The 19,159-nt window shown below is 40.7% G+C and overlaps 1 protein-coding gene across 2 annotated transcripts in view; it reads right to left on the bottom strand.

Moving 5' to 3' along the window:
- Window positions 1-7,248: 7,248 nt before the first annotated feature.
- gdpd2 (glycerophosphodiester phosphodiesterase domain containing 2) overlaps window positions 7,249-19,159 on the bottom strand; it is a 129,187-nt gene continuing 117,276 nt past the window's right edge. For both annotated transcript variants that reach the window (XM_072595197.1, XM_072595198.1), the window contains 2 exons: window positions 10,831-10,853; window positions 7,249-8,452 (listed from right to left, as the gene is read on the bottom strand). In XM_072595197.1, coding sequence (XP_072451298.1) covers window positions 8,412-8,452; window positions 10,831-10,853 — 64 coding nt within the window. In that variant the 3' untranslated portion in view covers window positions 7,249-8,411. The remainder of the gene's footprint in view (window positions 8,453-10,830; window positions 10,854-19,159) is intronic.

The raw sequence follows: 19,159 nt of genomic DNA, 5'->3' as shown, positions 1-19,159 counted from the left end.
ATCATTTTTGATTAAGATGAAGATACACCTGGATATTTTAAAGAAAGATCCGTTAACATTTAGAGAATAGGCAAATTTAACTTTCCTTTTGAATGTCAATAATTGATAATACTGTGAATTGTTGGTTCCAACGTGTGAATAAAGTTTTCAGAGCAGGTTGGTGGTTGTAGATTAACCAAAATTGAATTGAATTAGTTTTACTGTCACATGTCCTAACATGGGCACAATTAAAAGTTTACAAGTCACCAATTATGGTGCGATCTTAGGTACCTAGGTATAGATTCTTAAGTACAGATTCAAAAAAAATAAATTGTGTAGCAATAAATTTAGAAAAATGGAAAAATAAGAGTTCAGAATAACAGCCCTTCCAAACCAGACTGGCTGTGCTTCATTTGAAGGAGTGTGGGAATCAAGTCCACACTGAGGCTAGGCATTCAAGTCCATACATCCCCATTGCTATGGAAGCTGTTAATAACATCAGCCTGTGAACTGTGGTATTCCATAAGGATTGGTGCTGGGTCCACTGCTTATCATAATTTCAGTAAATAATTTGGATGTGAACATAGGAGGTATGGTTAGTAAGTTTTCAGCTAACACCAAAATTAGAGGTGTAGTGGACAGCCAAGAAGGTTACCTCTCAGTAAAACAGGATTTGATCAAATGGTCCAATGGGCTAAGAAGTGGCAGATGGAGTTTAATTTAGATAAATGTAAGGTGCTGAATTTTGGAAAGGCTATTCAGGGCAGAATAATACACTTAAAGGTCATGGGGAGTGTTGCTGATTAAAGATACTTTGGAGTGCAATTTCATAGTTCCTTGAAAGTGGAGTCACAGGCAGATAGGATAGTGAAGAAGGCTGTTTGGTATACTTGCCTTTATTGGTCAGTGCATTGAGTATAGGAGTTGGGAGGTCATGTTGCAGCTGTACAGGACATTGGTTAGGCCACTTTTGGGTAGCATAGTGGTTCACACTGCTGCCTCACAGCGTCGGAGACCCGGGTTCAATTCCTGCCTCAGGCAACTGTCTTAGTGGAGTTTGCACATTCTCCCCACGTCTGCGTGGGTTTCCTCCGGGTCCTCCAGTTTCCTCCCATGGTCCAAAAATGTGAGGTTAGGTGAATTGGCCATGCTAAATTGCCTATAGTGTTAGGTGAAGGGGTAAATATAGAGGAATGGGTCTGGGTGGGTTGCTCTTCAGAGGGTCGGTGTGGACTTGTTGGGCCGAAGGGCCTGTTTCCACACTGTAAGTAGTCTAATCTAATCATACTGTGCTCACTTCTGATCTCCCTGCTATAGGAAGGATCTTGTGAAACTTGAAAGAGTTCAGAAAAGATTTACAAGGTTTGGAGGATTTGAGCTATAGGGAAAGGCTGAAAAGGCTGGGCCTATTTTCCCTGGAGTGTTGGAGGCTGAGGGATCACCTTATAGAGGTTCATAAAATCATGAGGGGCGTGGATGGGATAAGTAGACAATGCCTTTTCCCTGGTTCTGGATTAGTGGTGCTGGAAGAGCACAGCAGTTCAGGCAGCATCCAAGTTGCTTCGAAATCGGCCCTTTCCCTGGGACAGGGGAGTCCAAAACTGGAGGGCATAGGTTTAAAGTGAGAGTGGAATTATTTAAAAGGGAGCTAAGGGGTAGAGGGTGGTGCGTGCATGGAATGAGCTGGCAGAGAAAGTTCAATTACAACATTTAAAAGGCATCTGGATGGATATATGAATAGGAAAGTTTTAGAAGGATATGGTAAAAACAAGGGCTGCAGATGCTGAAAACCAGATTCTAGATTAGAGTGGTACTGGAAAAGCACAGCAGTTCAGGCAGCATCCGAGGAGCAGGAAAATTGACGTTTCGGGCAAAAGCCCTTCATAAGGGCTTTTGCCCTAAACGTCGATGTTCCTGCTCCTCGGATGCTGCCTGAACTGTTGTGCTTTTCCAGCACCACTCAAGATGAGAGGGATATAGGCCAAATGCTGACAAATGGAACTAGATTTATTTAGGATATTGGGTCGGCATGGATGAGTTGGACCAAAGGGTCCATTTCTGTGCTGTACATCTGAATGACCCTGACTGGAAATGTTGACTCTGATTTCTCTGCAAAGATGCTGCCAGACCTGCTGAGTTTTTCCAGCAATCTCTGTTTTTGTTAGTGCTCATGTGTGCTGCATTCTTTCAATGGTTGAGTGTTTTAAGTATTTTCTGTTGGATATTTCTTGTATCTGCAGTATTCTGCTTTCCTGTTCGCAGGTTAATTCATAAATAAGGCACTCTTGCAGTGGTAGAGTACCTAGCCCTGGACCAAGAGGCCCAGGTTCAAGTCCCACCCGCTGCAGAAGTATGCAATAACACCCCTGAACAAGTTGATTAGGAAAAACAAACAGGAACATTGTAAACCACATAAAAAGGTTCTAGGTCAGTTAAGGAAAAAGTCTGGCTAAAGAGTGAGATTTTTAGAGTGTCATAAAGTACAAAAGTGAAGTTGAGAGGCAAAGAGGAAGAGGAAGGAGATTCTGGAGCTTAGAACCAAGGTACCTGAAGGTCTGCCCATGAATGATAGAACAGTTAAAATCAAGGATTAGAGGTTTGCATATATTTCAGAAGGGCTTTTTCATTCTCAGGATGTGGGTGTCACTGGCCAGGCAAACATTTATTTCCCATGTCAGCATTTTTGCCCATCCCTAATTGCCCACAGAGCAGTTAAATGTCAACCACATTGCTGTGGGTCTGGAATCACATGTAGGCCTGACCAGGTAAGAGTTTCCTTCCCAAAAGGACATTAGTGAACCAGATGGATTTTTCCCTAGTATTTGGCAATAGTTACATGGTCACCATTAGAGTTACAATTGCAGACATTTTTTGAATTCAAATTCCACAACTGCCATGGCAAGGTTTGAATTGAAATTTGCAGAACCAGAACATTATCTCTGGATTGACAGTTTAGCGATAGTACCATTAGGCATCCCCTCCCTCAATTATGGAACTTCTATTATCCTGAATAGTATTTAATTTATTCCTTAGTCAAAATTAGTTATTTTATTGCTGTTTGAGATACTATATCCTCTGCAAATTTGTTGCTACCATTGCAATACAACAGTGATGACATTTTAACTCCATTATAGTAATTCATTAGATGTGAAGTATTTTGGGACATCTCAAAGCTCTGAAATGTGCTACTTAAATGAAAGCTATTTATGTCACTATAATCCAGAGGTAAGTCATATAGATAATAACAAGGACAATACTGGAAGAGTTATTACATAGAACATTACAGCACAGGAACAAGCCCTTCGTACCATCATGTCTGTACTGACCACGATGCCATTCTAAACTAATCCCATCTGCCTGCACATAGTCTGTATCCCTCTATTCCCTGCCAGTTCATGTGCTTTTTAATCGTTCCTATTGTATCTGCTTCTACTACCTCCTCTGGCAGACTGTTCAGGCACCTATCACCATGAGTCTTCCCTCATCTCCTTTAAATTTTCCCTCTTATCATGTATGCCCACTATTTTGACACTTCCACCCTGGGAAAAAGACACTGAATATTCCTTTTCATGCCTCTTGTAATTTTGTATACTTCTATAAGATCACTCATCAGCCTCCAATGCTGTAGTGAAAACAATCCAATTTTGTCCAACCCTTCCTTATAGCTAATATACTCCAATCCAGGCAATGTCCTGGTAAAATCTCTCTTGCACCCGATCCAGAGCCTCCACATCCTTTCAAAGTGTGGCATCCAAAACTGCATATAATACTCCAAAAGTAGCCAAACGAAAGTTTTATACAGCTGCAATGTGACTTACCAACTTTTATATTCAGTGCCTTGACCATTGATGGCTAGCATGCCATACACCATCTTTACCACCTTATCTACATCTACTGCCACTTTCAGGGAGCTATGGACTTATACCCCAAGATTCTAAGTTGGCTGCAAATTTGTAACAGAAATAATAGACCTCCATATTTCACTAGTTTGCAACAATCCAGGATTGCAATCTATCTGAAAGGCCATTGACCTGAAACATTAAACCAAAACAGAAATTGCTGGAGAAACTCAACAGATTTGGCATCATCCATGGAGAGCAAGTGAACGTTTTGAAACCAGTGACCCTTTTCAGATTTTCAGAGTCTGCAATTGTTTGTTTTAGACCTGAAATGTTAACTTGGTTTCTCCCTTCACAGTTACTGCCAGATTTGTGAGGTGTTTCTCACGTTTTTTTGAATTTCAGAGTTCCAGCATCCACAGTATTTAGTTTTTTTTACATAAATACATGTTGTTAAATTTTCTTTGAACAATTTATTAATTGTGACTATTGTGGAGATGGGGAAAAAGGCTGTTTGGCAGATTTTCTTTCCACTTTTTAATTGGTGGATTATTTATTGAGGATGAGTATGTTGCATGACCAGTGGTAGGAAATTGTATTGGGAGTTTTGGAGGCAGGAGGTCAGTGTGATGAAGTCTTCAGCGATCTTTTCCCCTGGAGTACTAATTCTAATTCTAACTAACCTAGAACAATTTGATTTAACATATGCCAGTGCCTAATAATACAATGATTACTGGTTTCTACCTTTTATCTTCTACCAATCAGAAAGAACCACAGTAATAAAGCCAGCAAATGTTGGCGATAACACCTAAATTTTGTGCACAAATAAGAAAAAAGTTCCCAATTCCCACAATGAAACAGGAAATCACGAAGTGCAGGGGTTGTGTGGATTCGACACAACTTCACTTCAGCCTTCAGTATGGTAGCCGCTCTGCTGACCGACCAATACAGAATAAATAAAGGTAGAATGGATAAGCAACGTCAGACAACTTTTGAAAGGCAGAAAGGCATTTTAATAGGTAAGCCTCTGCTTGTACCATTGAACTTTAACCAAGCCCTTAAAGTATATTGATGCGAGTGACATCATGTAGGAGTTGTCCTAAAGGAGGACAAACTCCAAAATAGACAAAATAAGTACGTTGCTAAAAAGTTAAATAAGCATTAGAAGTGGAACTCCACAGTAGAGAACGAAGCCCTTGGTTTAATGTTAGTTTTCAACCACTTTGAGATATATAACTAAATGGGTAGGCTCATTCAGAAATGAAGGAGGCATGAGATACAGGGAAATTTCACTGTCTGGATACAGAATTGGCTGGCCCATTGAAGACTGAGGGTGGTAGTAGGTAGAAAATATTCAGCCTGGAGCTTGGTGACCAGTGGTGTTCCACAGGGATCGTTTCTGGGACCTCTGCTCTTTGTAATTTTTATAAATGACTTGGATGAGGAAGTGGAAGGGTAAGTTACTAAGTATGCCGATGGTTGGTGGAATTGTGGATAGTGTGGAGGGCTGTTGTAGGTTGCAACGGGACATTGAAAGGATGTAAAACTTGGCTAATAAGTGGCAGATGGAGTTCAACCTGAAAAAATGTGAAGTAATTCACTTTGGAAGGTTGTATTTGAATGCAGAATACAGGGTTAAAAATAAGATTCTTGGCAGTGTGGAGGAACAGAGGGATCTTGGGGTCCCTGTCCTTAGATTCCTCAGCATTGCCACCCAAGTCAATAAGGTTGTTAAGAAGGCGTATGGTGTGTTAGCTTTCATTAGCAGGGGGATTAAGTTTTAAGAGCCACGAGGTTATGCTGCATCTCTGTAGAGGCTTATATTATGGACTAGGCCAGACCACACAAAACATTCTTAGGCAGGAATCCTAGACCATAACTTTGCAATTTGTTTCGGTAAATGTACAATGAAAATTACCAAGAGTAAGTTAGCTAGGTTGATTGAGATTTTAAAACAGACAAAAATATATTCAGAAAATTACACAATGAAACACAAAGAACAGAATAAAAGAATCCCTACAGAACTCTGTCGATGCAAACTAGACTTAAGTATGCTGTTCCGAATTTACACAACCATCCCAATGAGCAAACTCCCTTTAAAAACTAGAATAAAGGGAACACATGCTTATAGGTTGAAGTTGTTGGGCAGAAAGAGAGAGAGTTTCCACACAGCTCACTGTTGAACTCCCACCCAGTTCTGGACTGAACTAAACTGCTCAGCTAGAGAGCTGATCACTCCCTTTTCATTATACAGGTCCCTTCTAAAACGTGATCACTTTGGCCTGAAGTCTCATCCATTTACATATAAATAAAAGGCCTCTCATAATCCTTTTCATTTCTGTACCAAACCTGACTGATTGGAGCCCAGCCTGGTTTATTACCCCTCTGAAAAAAGTCAAGGACAAAGTATCCTTGAGTCAAGGAACAGCATTTAGTTAAAAAAGGGACTAGCTTTGTAACACTTCATTCAGCCACACTTGTAATATTGTGTTTCAGTTCTGGTCACCTCATTATAGGAAGGATGTGCAAGAGGATTTACCAGGATGCTGCTTTGCCTGGAGGGCATGTCTTATGACGAAAGGGTGAGAGAGCTAGGGCTATTCTCATTGGAGTGAAGAATGGTGAGAGGGGACCTGATAGAGGTGTACAAGATGATGAGACGCATAGAGTGGATAGCCAGAGACTTTTTCCCATGGTGGAAATGTCTATCACGAGGGGGCATAATTTTAAGGTGTTCAGAGGAAGGTTTAGGGGAGATATCAAAGATAGGTTCTTTACACAGAGTGGTGGGTGCGTGGAATACGCTGCCAGCAGTGGTAGTAGAGTCTGATACACAGAGACATTTAAGTGACTCTTGGATAGGCGTATGGAAGATAGTACAATGAAAGGTATGTAGCTGCTGTGATCACTTGGTACGCTCAGGTAACCCACATAGAATATGTGAAACTGGCTGTCACTTTAATTAAAAGGCACCTAAACTTAATAAGGTAGCAAGAAATCCACAGCTCTTATTTTGCTAACACGTACATGAAAATGTCTCGCATTGAACAATGAAAGGTTGCATACAACTATACAAACTTGAAATAAGACAATGATATAGATACCAAAGTCCACAAAGGAACAATATAACAACAGCAGTCTTTGAACAAAAAGAGCAAAAAAGTGACATGGAATGATAACAGCAAGGATACTGAAAACTCTTTTTTCTTTCTGTTGTAGAAACCAGCATCGGTAAAAAGGCAACCTCGAATAAATCATCATTCCCAGAGAACCTAAAATGTGCAAACTTTGCCACTGCTAAAGAACAAGACAACAATGAAATATTTAGACTTGGGTTTTCATTCTTGCAACACAAAAGAATTTAAGATCTATAACTGCATTTACCTTACCTTCCAGCCTTTCTCCCTTTGTAAATTGATTATTTATATTTGTGTGTGTTTGGTGTTGCATTTTATTTCTTCAGAGGAGTAGGTATTAAACTCAATTTTCTTTCATTCAAGAAAACCTTGGAATTAGCTTTCCTTTATTTTTAATCTGGTCAACTAAGTTTAATTGAAGTTTGATAGCTACATACTGATAAAGAAGATAGAAACAATTGTTCTGGCTGACCAAGAAGGGATTAAAAAGGGAGTCATAGTTCCACCTCACCTGGTCGTAACAAAAGGTATGTGCATTATGTGCACTCTCTTGATCAGGAGGCTTCAAGAGCCAACTGTCCTATAGGTGAGTATAGCTTAGATGAAACACGCCTGGATTAGAGTGGCCTTCATGTCCCTTGTCCTGATGAGTTCCTTGACTCCTGAGGGGATTCTGGTAACTTCCCTACAAAGAATACTGACCTCCATTACATTTCTGTCCTCTTCCGCTTCCTGCCATTCTGTGTAACTGTACTATCCAACATTTTTCCCTTTTCAAGGTACACCCCTCTCTGAAGTATACATCAGACCACCACAATGGACCGGACTCTGAATGGAATTGTATTTTTAGATGACTGAGAGTCTGTATCTCTGTCATGGCCCTTCTGCTTTCCCTGAGAAGGAAGTATTTTGTTACCTTCTTGACCCAGTGCAGTCCATGTAAAACTTGTTATTCTTTTTAGCATTTTGTTATAACTGAGAGAATTGCCAGTTTAAAGGGCAGTTAAGAACCAACCCTAAGGACTTCGCCACTGTTCATGTTAGGAATGCTGCATGGGTGGAGGGGCAGGTGGAGTGACTACATTATGGACACCTGAAATGCAGGAAGCTGTACAGATGCATCCATCAAGAAGGAGAGCCAAGCTGCTTTAAGGTATGCTTTGAAGTGGAAAATTGGTTCTGTTGAATTGAAATGTACTTGTATGAAGGAAATGGGTTTGAATAGTTGAGGGATTTTTGTCAGATAGGGCAACTGGACCCAGATTTTAGAATTGAAAAAACAACAACGCACATTTTTATAAACTCCATTCTGAGGTGAAAAATAGATGTATTACATTTTCAAAAAATATAGATACAATTTTCCATGAGTTCAAACTTGAAAATTAGGGCCACTATGTAGACGACATGCAGTTAATGAGTTCCATCATTATGGAGAAATGCCGAGTTCAAAGCTTCATCATAGAATTGTGATCTCAGTATTTTCTTGCCCTATACCCACTGCAAAAAAGAAAGAATAGAGAAACTATGAAATATAAAAGCATATTGGAAATAAAACACAATTTAATTCTTGCATTGGAATAAATTCTGGAACATCCTTCACTTGACGTTGTTTGAGCAACATTAGTGTGGTGATGACCAAAATCTCAAGAATGGCAGAGGTAAGGTTACCTATTGTCACAAATAAGTTGATCCTATGTCGGATGAATAACGGATTCAAGTTAATTATTGAGGACTAATTGAAGGCAATACATAGATACTTTAATCAGTCCATTGTAGACATACAGAATAGCTCACATAGAGTTGATTCAATATTACCCTTATTTGATTGAAGCAGAATGAAGTTATGCAATAAATGGAAAACCATTATTATTTGGGAGACTTTGTAGACAATATTGCAGGGTGTGAGCAGACTTGCTTTCACATCAAAAACATTGCTGGGACCTGATGATCTTCCCAGTTCAAGTTCCAGTTGACCATGGATCTGATTGTTTGGCTATTAAATGTGACTTTTTGAGAGGGGTCATCTGCTGAGAGTACAAGAGGTAATCTTTGTCCCAAAATAGCCAGTTTTTCACACTGTGTAATGACAAAGAGTGAGGGGACAGTGATGGCGTAGCGGACTGTTACAATTTATATCTGAACCAAAAGCTCTGCGTTCAAGTCCAAATCAGAATTGGATGGCCAAGAAACATTTGTAATGCAGTCAATAAGATTAAGTTTAACTTGTAAATCTTTCCTATATATGCCACTGTCAGAGAAAGGCTTGGGGGAAACTTAATTGCTGTCAATGGTATTCTTTACTTGCTAAAATCTTTCATTTATGCAGAATATGGAGAACTATTTTGCTGCTTTCAGCTATCTACTGAGACAACAATGGATGTATTTTGTCATGAATATGGCATCATTGTTCAGTAAAAGCAAGCATAAACTGTAGCCCAACCAATTCACTGATGTATCCTTTAAATAATTAGAAGCATCTGCAAAGTAGTCGAGAGCTGCAGTTGATTTGATCTTACTCAGCAGGGGGTTGGTATGGGAATGAGAGTATATTCTCACCGATCGGGAGGAAAATCTGTCTGTTCCCACCCTTGTTTAACATCGTCACCCCATACCAATAAAGTACCTTCAGCAAGATGAGAATAGAACTTACACCTTTCCAAGTTTGGCCATTGAGAGCTATTAACCAATCTGATTGCCCTGCTACTTTATCAGAACCAGCAATTTCAGAACTTAATGGTGGGCACTGATGGTACTTCATGTAATACATGGATCCCAGAGTGAGGTAAGTCAGGAGTATTAGTTGGGGATGGATGGGATAAGAGGAGTGGGTTTTGGACACCAGCCAGGGCTGAACAAAGTGGGTAATACCATAGAGCACCCTCCCTGCTGGATTTTAAGCAGTTTGCTTTAAAAAAAAGCCTATCCGTTTCTGCCTGTCTGTTTTACAGTGTGGGCAGGGGTTGGTGGGTTGGTAACAAGCTTAAATGCCTGTTAATAATTTGTTTAAATAATTTGTTTAAAAATAATAGTTGAGCAGCTCATTATGACAACTTGGTTGGGAATGGATGGGAAAATGGGAAAGTAGTGGACCCCTCCCCCGCCCCCGCTCCCGCTACTGCCAAACATATCTCCACCACCAAAACACATGCTTTCAAAACATATGTCTGAAATAGAAGAGATTTGCAGGCATGTTGGAAAAAAGCAATGAGAGTAGGCCTGATAATCTTTCATTATATGATTCATCTTGTCAATAAGTCGAAAGCAATCAAAATATTTGCAGGGCAAAGGAGTCCTTTATAGGATGAATAAGTCACTTGTGAATTGCAGGCTGGGATCTAATCAAGACATTTGGGTGGATTTTACTCAGCATAATTTACTGTAATGAGTTATAGGAAGTAGCATAATTGATCAACACAGTAGTTTACAAATGGAGTAATGAATAAAAAAATATTGATTTGCAGGTTGCAATCTAACCAAGGATTTGAATAAAGGTACAGTGAAAAATAAAAGTAAAATGCTCCTGAATTCTTAGTGGGGAAACCATGCTTGAAAAGAGCACATATTAAAGATGCAGCTGCAGCTTTAGTTTGATTGTCTGACCCAGCTACCCGTGAGTGTGGCTCACTAAGACAAGGGTAGGAATGCAGAGGTTAACATCAGATTGATTTAGGATTGGAATACAAGTTGAAATTTAATCATTAGATTTTGATCTTGTACAGACAATGTAGAATAATAAGTGCTCATACAAATCAAAGTGGAGACTAAGTAAAAAAACTTTGAAGTTGGGAAATAGATACGAACACTGTTGGCAACATCCTTGTGTGTTACAGTCCACTGGAAATCTCTACCATTTCACAAAAAAACAAAGATTTTACCTTGCATATTTCTGCATCTTGATCTGTGAAAAAAGAACTAAATGTTAATCCTTCAACAGATAAATAACATTGACAAGCATTAGTTATGCAAACTTCTACAAAGACTGGTGTATTAGAAACATAGAAAATAGAAACAGCAGTAGGACATTCAGCCTGTAGAGACTGCTTCGGCATGAACTATGGATATAGCTGATCATTGAACTCAACAGCCTGCTGTCACTTTTCCCCAATATCCTTTCATCCCTTTAGCCCCAAGAATGATATCCAATTCCTTCTTGAAAACATATAATGCTTTGACCTCAACTGCTTTCTGTGTTAACGAATTCCACAGGCTCACCACTTTCTGGATAATGTGAGTTCACCTAATTTCAGTCCCAAATGAACACACCCTTCCCTTCTTGATGTTACTGAATTTGAATTTTAATATTTCTGTCCATGGATCAATATGTGAATGTACCATATGGAGTCATAGAGTCATAGAGATGTACAGCATGGAAACAGACTCTTCGGTCCATGCCAACCAGATATCCTAACCTAATCTAGTCTCATTTGCCAGCACGTGGCCCATATCCCTCTAAACCCTTCTCATTCATACACCCATCCAGCTGCCTTTTAACTGTTGTAATTGTACAAGCCTCCACCACTTCCTCTGGCAGCTCATTGCAGACACACATGACTCTCTATGGGAAAATGTTGCCCCGTAGGTCCCTTTTAAATTTTTCCTCTCTCACCCTAAGCCTATGCCTTCTAATTCTGGAGTCCCCCTCCCTAGGGAAAAGACTTGTCTATTTAGCCTATCCATGCCCCTCATGATTTTATAAACCTCTATAAGATCACCCCTCAGCCTCTGACACTCCAGGGAAAACAGCCCCAGCCTACTCAGCCTCTCCTTGTAACTTGAATCCTCCAACCCCAGCAGCATTCTTGTAAATCTTTTCTGAGCCCTTCCAGGTTTCACAACATCCTTCCAATAGCAGGGAAACCAGAATTGCACACAATAATGCAGGAATGTCTATGATTTGTATTGAGTAAGCCATTTTAAATTGAAAGGATGCTGATGTTGACCGAATATTCAGGCAGTCCAAAAGACCATGCAACCAAAAGACATAGGAGCTCCCGGTAAGGAGTTACAACCCAAGATTAAGACTTTGAGAAGGAGAACCTGTAGGAAGAGATAGAGGAAGACAAATTCTTCAGAATATTAGCCCCAGATTGAGACTGTGAGAAGACAAATATGCAGAGAAAGAACCAACTTTCCACAAGACAGTTGAGACTTCAAAGGAATATCTCTGCATCAGACCTGGTCAGCCAGTGGACAAATGGATAATAACATATGCATACACAGATGAGGATGGCTCAGCTTGTGTACCTTTGATATTTTGTTAGGAACTTGCTTTTAGTGTAATAAATCATTGTGAATGTTTAAATATAATTTGTGTCTCAGGATTGTTACTCAGTATGACTGGCAATCATGTGGGATGTGCTTCCGGACAGAGAGGTCAATTGGAATTGGCAAACTAGGTAGGAGTCACTCCCACTCCACCAAGGACATGCAGGTCCTGGGCCTCTTCCATCGCCAAATCCTAACCACCTGACGTCTGGAGAAAGAACACCTCATCTTCTGCTTTCGGACCCTGCGACCACACAGGATTATTGTGGATTTCATCAGTTTCCACATTTCCCCTGCCCCCACCTTATCCCAGTCCCAAGCCACCAACTCGTCACTGCTCTCTTGACCTGTCCATCATCCTCTCCATCTATCTGCTCCACCCTCCTCTCTGACCTATCACCTTCTCCCCCACCTTCATCTACCTATTGCACTCCCAGCTACCTTCCCCCATGTCCCATCCCCCTCCCGGCCCATTTATCTCTCAGCTCCCCAGCCTACAAGCCTCATTCCCAATGAAGGGCTTATGTCTGAAACGTCAATTATCCTGCTCCTTTGATACTGCCTGTGCGTTTCCAGCACCCCACTCTCGACTCTGATCACAGTCCTCACTTTCTCCAGGTAGGAGTACGTGTGATACTTCAGTGTTAAGAGTTGACTACAAATTTGAACATAGCAGTGAAATGGCCACAAATTCAAAACCAGAATCAGTGCAAGTACTGCACTCATTTCTGGCTAAGAAATGGTCACTGATATAAAATTCTGGGCTGTGCAACACATCCTGAGAAACATGAAGGAAATCAGATCTTGGACGCAGCAGAGTAAAAAGACAAAGGGTTGAGTGGACCAACCATGATATTCGCTTCTTACTTAAAGATAATTTAGAAATGAAAAATAAGAAATTAGAAGATGAAACTCAGAAGTTAAGACAGGAGTTAGAAAACCTGAAACAATGAAATGAATCAGCATAGTTCAGTTATATATATAGGTAAAAACAAGGATTGCAGATGCTGGAAACCAGAGTCTAGATCAGAGTGGTGCTGGAAGAGCTCAGCAGGTCAGGCAGCATCTGAGGAGCAGGAGAATCAACGTTTCGGGCAAAAGCCCTTCATCGGGAATAGATCTATTCCCGATGAAGGGCTTTTGCCCAAACCATCGATTTTCCTGCTCCTCGGATGCTGCCTGACCTGCTGTGTTTTTCCAGCGCCACTCTAATCTAGACTCAGTTATAAATATATGGCTAACTTCCAGACTCAAGCTGAAAAGGAAATGGAGCAGTGAACAAAAGATATGAGAAGTGCCTGACAAATGAGAGCAATTTAAAGGCAGCATTTCCAGTGTTAAGAAAGGAACAGCAAGCTGATGAATACAGTCAAAAAAACCCTGTTAACTTTCAGTAAGCATTAGATAAATTAGGAGTAGAGCAGTCCATCCAGAGAGAAATCATTTGCACTTTAAGTCACAGTTGTACACACAGTAATGGAAGAGACACGGAAGAAGTAGAATAACAGAAGAGGATTACAAGTATAGAAACCATGTGATGGTGCCTGAGATTAACCTTCTCTAAAACCCACACTGACATCCACAGCTCCAGCTGTACCCCTTTATAATTCAGAGGACAACTAGTGGAGTATGAACAGAAACCACATACAATACTTTCAAATCAGTTACCCAGTTACTGGATTTGTCTAAATTAGTATAGAAGTATGACAGTATAAGGGATCCATTTCAAACGTTCACTACAATTACCCAGCAGAGAGAGAGATGCAGGAGTTGAATGATAAAGAGGAAGTAAAGCTTTTGGACATGGGTGCTATTTTTTGGCATAACCCCAGAAATACAGAGGACAGGGAGCATCCCAGACAAGGAAAGATGCAATTTGTAATTCAATAGATTGAGAAAGGGGGATCCTGCAGCAGGGTTATGTAGGTGTTGTCAGGGTCCAAAGGAAAAACCATCTGTTTTTTTCCAATCATCTCTGGGGAAATTTGAATGGCACAAATGGGTTAGACTTAGAAAGAACTCATCAAATGTGGATGGTTGCGACCCTTACCTCACTCTCTAATTCAGAGACGTGAAATACATGCAATGTATTTGAACTAAAGGACAATATCTATTCAGAAGACTGGATTCTAAGGCATATGATCTGAATATGGGAAAAGGAGAATAAATTAGAAAGGGAAGGTATGTGCTGCCCAGCCTAATTCAGGTGGGGTGGGGGGGGGGGGGAAGATCTGAGCCAGTAGTCTGGAAGAATGATGATCTAGTGATCCAGGATGGCCAAGACCTTGTGGACCCCTCAACTTAACAAAAAGGGCAAAATTCACACCAGGGCAACCTTCAGTCCTATTCAGGACTTGGTCCAGACAGTGCAGGAGGCTGCTCCAATGATACAACTCAAGATTTGCAAAACACACAGACAATAATTTTCAGCATATTTACAGGACAGTCATAGACTGGTATTATCACACAAAAATTACCTTTTCAGATCCGAAATTATGAATTGCAACTAGCTAAGTTCTGGTTGAATTAGGGAGGGATGATTTGAATGTCTTGGGAGTAGATGCAGTGAGGAAGCAAGGCTTTATGTGGGATAGTGTCTGGCATCAGCCTGATAAAACAGGGTTATCCTTTGGGGAAATTATGCAGAATGAGTTTGTCGTATGGCCACTTTTCGGGTAAAATTGATAGAAATGTCAGACAATCTAGATGTGCACGGAATAATACAAACAAATGAGTGAGTCTTTGCCATCCATAAGCCTGATTGTTGAAAGACAGAGGGTGAGGTCCTCTTGGAGGGACCTGACCATTGCCCTCAGAAGCCATATTGTTTCCCATGTAATGCTGAGAAAGATGTAAGAAATTTAATGGATATTTTATTCCACCAGAGGGTGCTGCAGCTTGAGTCATCAACCACTAATTCACCGACATGGCCCGTTTGGAAATGAGACTGATCATGGCAATTAACAGTAGACTATAGAGAACTTAACAAAACAATAGCTGCTGTCTCCCCAACAGTAACCACTAGCCCAGAAATGCTAATGAAACAAATGCCAACAGCTAAATGTTCACAGTTCTGTTCCTTTAGCAATAAATTCAAGAATTCCAATTACTTTTCATAACACCTGCATATTAGTTTCCTGTGATTCATACACAAGGACATCCGTATTATCTTCATCTGTACTGAAATGTTCTGAAGATAATAAGCAGCCTTTCTAGACCAAAATGGATAACCTCATACTTACCCCCTTAAATGTCATCTGCCAAATTTTGGCATTCACCTAATCTATCATAGCAATTTTAAATCTATCATTGCAATTTACTTTCTAACCTATTTTAGTGTCATCTACAAACTTTGCTATAGTATCTTCTGTCTGAATCTAAATCATTTAATATAGATTGTAACCAGTTGGGTCCCGATGACGAAACGCTGTGGTGCCCAACATATTATCAACCAGAAAAAAGACCAATTTATCTCAACTCTCCATTTTCTATTGATTAGCCACTCATTTATCCCAACTAATAAATTACCTCTAATCCCAAGTGATCTTGAGGCACGGCAGCATGGAAGGGTATGAGCCAAGTGCTGGGACATAGGATTAGAATGGACAGATGCTTGACCAGCATGGATACAAGTGACCAAAAGTCCTCTTCCCATGCTATAAAACTGGATGATTCTATGAAGATTATCATGAGTCACCAGAGTCAGGGGAACAGTGTGGATGAATAAGATCCATATCCTATAGATAACATTCCCTCTAAACTGTGGAGTCACACAGTTGTACTGTTACTGCAAAGCTGCACACACATTGGTTTGCGTGCTGACACATGGCTTCCACTTGTGGAAACTGCTGCTGCATGACCTCAGAGGTTTACGCAGCAGAAGATAGTTAGAGGAATGAATATTCCCTGCAAGAGGGTGATGATGAGTTTGAGAATATCATAAACATAGGACCAATACAACTGCCTGATTTCTACAGTTCCCAGAGAAAAGAAGTTCACAAAACCTTTCAAATACTGAACACAGCTAGAAATCTGAAGCTGAAGATAAATAATGGAGCACAAAGGAATATATTCTCACCCAGACTATGCCAGAGATCTATCCTGAAAACTTGAAAAAAAATGGTAAGCCTATCGGACCAACAGATCTACATCAGATGCCACACCACTTCCTCCTCACTCCTCCCTGGAACATCTTGAGACCAAGAACAGCTACGTAAGAATCCTACTCATTGACTACAGTTCAGCCTTCAACATTATTAACCCCCTCAAGACTGATTACTAAATTTAGTGATCTCGGACTAAGCCCCACTCTCTGCAACTGATACTCAGTTTCCTCTTCCACAGGCCACAATCAGTGAAGATTGGGGATAATATTTCATCCTCACTAACACTCAACACTGGAGCCCCCCCCCCAGGGGTGCATACTCTGCCTCCTACTGTACTCAGTGTATACCCATGACTGCGTCGCCAAATACCGGACTAATGCCATTTACAAGTTCGCTGATGACATTACCATAGTCAGTTGAATCTCAGATGGCAACGAAACAGACTACAGACAGGAGGTGGAAGACCTGGAAAAATGATGCACTGAGAACAACCTAGCTCTCAATGCTGGCTAAACCAAGGAACTCATCATTGACCTTTGGCGGCTTGTTACTCTTGTCCCTCCGCACATTCACAGCACAGAGGTGGAACAAGTGGAGAGTGTCAAGCTCCTGGGAGTGGTCATCCACAACAAGCTTTCTTGGGCTCTTCATGTGGATGCACTGGTTACAAAGGCCCAACAATGTGTCTTCTTCCTCAGGCAGCTGAGGAAATTTGGCATGACAGCAAATACCCTTGCCAACCTTAAAGGTGCGCCATTGAGACCATTCTGTCTGGGTGTATCACTACCTGGTATGGTAACTATACTATTCAAGATCGGAGATGGTGACAGAGAATGGTGAACTCTGCCCGGACAATCACAAAGGCCAACCTCCCATCCATAGAATCCATCTACCAGGCCCGCTGTCAAGGAAAGGCCGCCAGTATTCTCAAAGATCCATCCCACCCTGGCAATGTTTTTCTACAACCTCTACCATCGGGGAGAAGGTACAGAAACCTGAACACACGCACCAGCTGGTTTCGCAACAGTCTCTACCCTACTGTTGTTAGAATACTGAATGGACTCACAAATTCTTAACATTCGTCTGTACCTGTGATTTTGTTTTTGCCGCTGTTTACCCATTACTATTTGCTTATCTATGCTACTTAACTCTGTGACCTGCCTGTATTGCTCGCAAGACAAAGCTTTTCACTGTGCCTCGGTACACGTGACAATAAATTCAATTCACATTCACAGGAAGAAAAGCTGCTTTCCTATCATATGAACAGCAAAGAGGAACTGAATCACAATTCGATCATGATACTAGAAGAGATCACATTAGCAGCAAGAGACCTGTGTACTAAGATGTATTGTCATTTGTTGAAAACCTTGAATCCTTGTGGCTCTATTTTCTTAACAAGTCACCTTTATCTCTCATTTTTTTAAAGCAAATAATGTGTTATTTGGTTCCTATCTAGATTGAAACATAGATTTGCTAATTTGGTCTGGGGTCATTACAACTGAATGGATATCAAAAAACGTTGAAAATATGGTGTCTACATATAACATGGGTCAGAAATGCATCAATACACAACAGAAAGTGGAGATGATAGCCACTGAAGCATTATCCAGAAATTCAATGGCGTTGCCCTTACTGAGTCGCCCACTATAAACTCCCTGTGGGCTAATTTCAGAATAATGCGTTTTAATTCTGGTCTCCCTGCTATAGAAAATATATTGTTAAACTTGAAGATGTTCAGAAAAGATTTGCAAGGATATTGCCAGGACTGGAGAGAAGGAGGCATAAGGTCAGACTGAATTGACTGGGGCTATTTTCCCTGGAACATTGCAGGTTGAGGTGTGACATTTTGGAGGTTTATATAATCATGAGGGGCATAGATAGGGTGAATAGCTAAAATTGCTTTCCCAGTGCAGAGGAGTTCAAAATGAGAGGGCGTAGTTCAAGGTTAGAGGAAAAAGATGTAAAAGGGACTTAAGGGGTAACTTATTCCTGCAGAGGATGGAATGAACTGCCAGAGGAAGTGGTGGAAGCAGATACAATTATGACATTTGAAAGGCAGCTGAATGGGTACATGAATAGGAAGGGTTTTGAAGGATATGGCCTAAATGTAGATCAGTTTAGGATATCCAGTTGGCATGGACGAGTTGGAGCGAGGTGTCCGTTTCAATGCTGTATAACTCAATGGGATTTACCAGGATGTTGCTGGGAATGGAGAGTTTTAAGTTATAAGGAGGGGTTGGATAGGCTGAGATTTTTTTCACTGGAGTATAGGAGGTTCAGGGGTGACCTTATAGAGATTTATAAAATCATTAAGGGATAGATAAGGTAAATGACAGGTATCTTTTCTCTCGGGTGGATGTTTTTAGACTAAGGAGCAAATTTTAAAGGTGAAAGGAGGAACATTTAAAAAAGACATGTAGGGCATTTTTTTTTTAACACAGAGTAGTTCCAGAGGAAGTATTAAGAAAAGTTTTGATAATATATGAATAAGAAATGTTTGGAGAGATAGGGGCCAAGCGCAAGCAGGTGAGACTAGTTTAGTTTGGGATTATGTGAGGATGGGACTGATTGGACGTAAAGGTCTGTTTCTATGCTATACAAACCTAAGCCTTATGACTATAAAATCTTTGGCCAGAAACTGAACTGGACTATCCATATAAGTAGCGGCCACAACAGTGGGTCAAAGACTAAGAATTCTACAGCAAGTGAGTCACCATCACCTCAGCCTGGCCACTATCTCCAAGGTTTAAAGCAGGTGTGTGAAGGAACACTCTTCACTTGCCTGGATAAGTGCAGCTCCAACGAGACTCAAAGGCTTGACACCATCCAGGAA

Source organism: Chiloscyllium punctatum, chromosome 25 (assembly GCF_047496795.1).
Source record: "Chiloscyllium punctatum isolate Juve2018m chromosome 25, sChiPun1.3, whole genome shotgun sequence".
Classification (NCBI taxonomy): domain Eukaryota; kingdom Metazoa; phylum Chordata; class Chondrichthyes; order Orectolobiformes; family Hemiscylliidae; genus Chiloscyllium; species Chiloscyllium punctatum.
The sequence above is the reverse complement of the archived record's forward strand: the minus strand, read 5'-3'. Positions and strand labels throughout refer to the sequence as shown.